General features: G+C 44.4%; 1 protein-coding gene across 1 annotated transcript in view; it reads left to right on the forward strand.

Annotated features, from left to right (window-relative positions):
- Positions 1-5,571, forward strand: part of Plcl2 (phospholipase C like 2) — a 185,573-nt gene that overhangs the window by 148,120 nt on the left and 31,882 nt on the right. The window contains exon 4 of the mRNA XM_013355475.2: positions 3,378-3,453. Within this exon, the coding sequence (XP_013210929.1) occupies positions 3,378-3,453 (76 nt within the window). The remainder of the gene's footprint in view (positions 1-3,377; positions 3,454-5,571) is intronic.

The following is a 5,571-nucleotide window of genomic DNA, read 5'->3' on the forward strand; positions in this document are numbered from 1 at the left end:
GAGCCCAGCATTTTGACTGTCAGTTTCTCCCTTTAAGAATTAATTAAACATCATTATGTAGAAGAATGAAAATAGATCCATATTTATGTCTATGCACAAAACTGAAATCCAAACAAATTAAAGACCTTAACATAAGGGCAACAATATAAGTAGAATTTTGAACATAGCCTCAGTAGCGTAGACATTAAAGGAAACAATCAGTAATTAAAATCTCCAGAACTGAGAAACTTTTTGTATAACAAAGGATATAATTAACAGAACATAATATCAGCCTGTAGAATAGGAAAGGTATCTTTATCAATTATTTTAAAACCATGCAAGGAACTTAGAAGCTTAATCCTCATAAAAACAAATATTTCAGTACAATTATGTCACAGACCAAAACTGTAAATTCTCAACAAGTGAACTTTAAATGACTGAAAGATATTTAAAATTTGCTTAAATATAACGTCCTTAATCATCAGGGAAATGCAAATTAAACAATTCTGAGGTTTTATCTTATTTCTGTAAAACTGACCAAGATTAAAAATATCATTTGACAGTTTATGCTTACAGCTACTTTGAACATTAGCATGGTGGATTTTCAGAATTAGATAACATATTATCTTAAAACTTAGCGACATTCTTTATATTATCATAGACATAATCTGAAAACAACCCAAAATGCACCTTTTTTATATTAATAATAAATGAGAATCTTCGCCATTTTTTTTAAATAGCCATAAACATTATAAAGAGTCAAAAGGGCCATTTTAACTCAACCTTATCATTCAGTAACGCCCCTTTTGCCATTGTGGTGGGGTGAGAGGCTTTAGCAGATCTTTGCCATGTGGGGCAACTCGGGGCACCCACCTTATCACAAGCATTGTGAGCAGACAAGTGTTAAATTCAGATCTAAACATGGGCTGGCTTAGAAGCTCAGCTGGGCTGTTCATATGGCCCCAGCCCTGGGCCAGGGCTTTTACAGCAATAGTTCTTGAAGACAGTGTAGTCCTGCACCCATCTAAACAGAGCTGGGAATTCACTTTCCTCTGGACACACTGCATAGTAAGAAATATAGAAACCAACAATCTGTAGGTTTTTTTATAAGCACATTATTTTAAAGTGACTCAATTTAATTTTTCCAATTTTTAAACCAGAGGCTTTTACCCTGGATGCAGCACATGATGACTGGAACAGAGCATCCCCAGAAGAGAGACACTATCAGGGCTGGTAGGCCCTTCCAATGTCAGCTTACTCCACTACCTGTCATTTCTGAATCCACATTTGCCATTTACCAACAGCCACAGGGATATTTACTTGCAATCTCTTGCCCTACTGCCAAAACGAAAAGGTCCAGGAGGCCTTAGTTCCGTGACCCTGGTGCTAGCACCAGCTACTTCCCCTGGGCAAGGGCCACAGATCTTTGGCACAAGGCTTTAAATGGCATTTGTAGAGGGGAGGCTGCCATTCAGTCCCTAGCACCTTATTTTCCAAGGAAAACAAGCCTTCTCCACAGGGAACCCCACTGGGGATCCTCCCAGGACCTGGCACTGAGGGGAGAGTTATGCTCCCTGGGCTCCTGCGATGATGCTAAGGAGTTCAAGCGTCTCTGCATGGGCGCCCATGGTAACAGCTAAGGCGGCTGCTGCTGGGCCAGGGAGGGGACTCACATGCAGATGTGGGGGCCACAGCTGCCCCCTTCTCTGACTCGGGCCAGGGTTGCTGCCATGCCCTGCCTAGGCCTGGCTCCAGGCTGTGCCGCAGGAGATCACCAGTCCTGATCCCTCCCCCCTCACAACAGCAAGCAGGGCACTTCAGCAGCACAGCCTCAGCAAGGCACAGCCTAGAGAAGAAAGGAGGGGCAGACTGTCAGCGTTCCTTTTGGATTTTCACAGAGTTAGGGTCAAAGAGATGGTTACTTACTGCCCCATGGTACCAGATTTAGACTCGAGTACAAACAGATATACAAAACAAAGAACATATTAAGCACAAAAATACACAGACAATACAGATGCGCCGGCGCGGTTTCGGCTTAATGCCGAAGGCAAAACTTCAAATGGAGGCAGTGGGAGTCCGAATTCCCCTCCTCCAGTCAAAACCACGTATCCTTCTGATACTGGCCAAGCCCCGAAAAATCGGGTACCAAATTCCCTGGAACGTCTTCCAGGGCTGCGAGGGAAAGTCCGGGCTCGTCAGCCCCTTTCTTTCTCGCCAAATTCAGAGCACTCAGATCTGAGCATACAGAGTTTAGCAGAAGCAGACACAGACAAACACAAAGACTAATGAATCAGCGCTGGCCAGCTTACCTCCCGGTGGTGAGTCGGTAGCTCCTGGGTCGGGGTCTTCAATTCCTGGGCAACGCACCAAATGAAAGACCCTCAGAGAGGACCTTTTTCTCCAATGAAGTGCCCAGAACCAGGACAATCCGAGTCCAGACCACAGGATGCAATTAGCAAGAGGTTTATTGAGTAAACACAGGTACCTGCAGGGGGTCCGAGTCCAGACCACAGGATGCAATTAGCAAGAGGTTTATTGAGTAAACACAGGTACCTGCGGGCGGCAAAGTCTTTCGGAGGACTTGCGCCCTGCCAACTGGAGGGCAGGCTTTTTATAGGGAAGAGCAAAAAGCAAGTTTACAGAAGCAAAAGCGTGGTTATCGGAATGAGGTGGGGGGCATGAATGGTTTCCTCTCTCAGCATGGATGTCTGGCAACAGTCATCCTGTTCCTATCTTATAGATATCCTGTTTTGCAGTCAACCTGTTTGTTGATGTCCTATCTTATTGACATCCTGCCTTGCAGTCTTCCTATCTCATAGACATCCTGCTCTCTCAAGCACATGGGATGTTCTTACGAGAGCAGGCTGGCTGCTGATCCGGAGAATTTTTTTATTTTAAGCAAACAGGACGTTCCCCCGGGTGCATGCTAGCTGCGGGTTTTGAGGAGGGGGTCTGTAGGGTCTTTCAGTTCCAGTACGGGAACCAAAAGCTACAGAGAAACCCTGTCTCGAAAATCAAAAAAAAAAGGGGGGGGGAGGGCTAGAACTCAGGTCAGTGTCAAGCACAGTGTGTCAGGCACAGTGCCTCATTCCCAACCCTTAAAAGGCTGAGCTGGGAATTTTGTCAGATTTTAAGGCCATTTGGTCCACCCAGTGAGTTCCAGGTCACCCTAAACTACAGTATAAGACCAAACCTCAAAAAACAGACAAACAAAAAACCCAGAAGAATCCTTAGATAGGTTGAACACACCCATTGATACTGCCCAAGGCAAGTTCAGTGTGTACCACGTGAATACCCCGGAGTGCGGTTCTACCCAGTCCACCTGCACATGAACCTGTCTGCCTGAGTTTAGAACCTGGCTGTCTGGTGTGATCTCACGTGTGGCTGTTCCTTTACAGATGATGCAGTCTCTCAAGGCGCTGATCGAGAATGCAGATGCTGTGTATGAAAAGATTGTGCATTGCCAGAAGGCAGGTGAGTGGGTTTCTTTAAAACAAAACTACCACCATCATCAGTTTCCACAAAACTATATCCTCGTTTTGGTACTCGGAAAAAAACAAATAAGACACTTATTTTTCCATGGCTAAACCCTAAAGCAGTGGTTCTCAACCCCAGATGATGGGTGTCCCTGGAGAGAGATTGCAGATACATCAGCACCCATTGACTAGGAGGCTCGTAACTACCAGACTCTGCTGATGGTCTAAACAAGGTGGCTAACATCGGTAGTGCCAGCACTTGGGACGCTGGGGCAGGACGGTGGTGAGTTTGAGAGCAATCTGGGCTACATAGTGAGGCCTTGTCTCCAAAACTCAACCACCTCCAGGCGTTTCTAGCATGAAGCTATGATAAGAGCCTATATTAATCTCTTCCTTGGTTCTGTATTTGCTGGGAAGCCTCCCGGCCGTCACCAGTGAGCTCGTAATGCGGTGAGGGTGACTGGAGCGAGGCATGGCTCTGAGAAAAGAGAGCCCCTTTACTGTTAGTGTGTTTGCATTTTCAGGTGTTGATAGAGTACTGCACTGTGCTGTAAAATGCCTTTTATGTGAGGAGCCTCTGTAGACAATGGGATTATGATGCAGTAAACATCTTGTACGTATAAAATGCCATATAGAGAAAACACACTGAACTCACCACCCTGCTGAGCAGTGTGGCGTAGATGCACAGCGCACCGCAGAGCATAAGCTGTTGCCCATGAACACGTAGCTGCGGCCTGCAGCTTGCTGTTGCTGTTTAGCCTTGGGAGTGAGAATGTTGGAACTCGAGCTGTGTATTCTTCCCACTTTCACTCCATGGCTGTGTTTAAAATCACAAGTTTGAGCCCTCGTAAACCAGGAACCATCTGTAGATATTTGTAGTTGTAATACTTTTCAAGTGTCTATATTGTGATGAAAATACAGTGTTTTCAGTTGTCCAGTTTCAAGGATCAGATTGTAAGGTTCTAACATGAAGATATTTCAAGTTTGAAGAAGGTTGACCTTGCTTTCTGGGGTCTCTTTACAATAAAGAGATTTCACAATTACTGTGCTTTTTAAAAGCCACTTTTTCAGAAATGAATTAAAGTAGATAGAAAATAAAGGCATGTGTGAAAAGTTTTGGTATTTATTGGATGAATATTCATATTTGTGACTAATCAACAAACTCCCAAATCCACATTTTTTTTGTCAGTAAAATACTGTTAGCAAAATGTTTTTATTTCTGGTCCTTTCCAAGCTAGTTCTCCCTACAGTATCCATCCAAATGCCATTTTGGCATGACATTATCCTACACAGAATAGCAGAACATGTGATGCTAATCTGATGTCCTAACTCACAAACAAGGCCATCAACCAAGTCTCCCACCATGCTGCCAATGTTATCGAAGATTCGTTGTATACCATCTGCTCCCTCATTTAATAAATACATTTTGAACTTTTATATGCATAAGGCTCTTGATAGCTCTTACATACCAAAATGTGAAAAGTATGTGGGTCTAATTTTATCTTTCTAGAATCTTCAAATCATGCAGAAGATATGGTTGGAATGTTGGGTACTTAGAGCAGTGGTTCTCAACCTTCCTGACGCGGCGACCCTTTAGTACAGTTCCTCATGTTGTGCTGACTCCCAACTACAAAATTATTCCGTTGCTGCTTTCTAACTTTAATATTTTTGGAGATAGAGGTTTGCCAAAGGGTTTGTGACCCGTGGGTCGAGAGCCACTGCCTTGGTGTGTTAGTCAGTACTCTCAGCTCACTCGAGAAGTGATGCAGAGCCTCTGAGGTTTATAACAAGACTAGAGGGTTACTGAGCAAAAGGCTTCAGCTGTGTGCGGAGAATTTGAAAAAACAGAATTAGTTGGGAACATTGTCAATCTTGAGAAGGTGCTTCTGAAAGCAGGGAGGAAGGAAAGGAAGTGCCCTGTCGCTCTGCAGGCCGCTCTTCCCCTGCTTCCCCACCCTTTCTCACAGACTTTCTCTCCAGCAGGACTCCCTCGCTCTCTGCCAGGCTGTAGTACTGTTGAAGTTGCCCAGTGTTTCTGAAGACCTTTCATGATGCTAGGGTTTGTGTTACTAAAGTGTTCTGTGGAGTCCTTCAGTCCACTAGGGTTTGTGTTACT

Source organism: Microtus ochrogaster, unplaced genomic scaffold, assembly GCF_000317375.1.
Source record: "Microtus ochrogaster isolate Prairie Vole_2 unplaced genomic scaffold, MicOch1.0 UNK137, whole genome shotgun sequence".
In the NCBI taxonomy this organism is placed as follows: Eukaryota; Metazoa; Chordata; class Mammalia; order Rodentia; family Cricetidae; genus Microtus; species Microtus ochrogaster.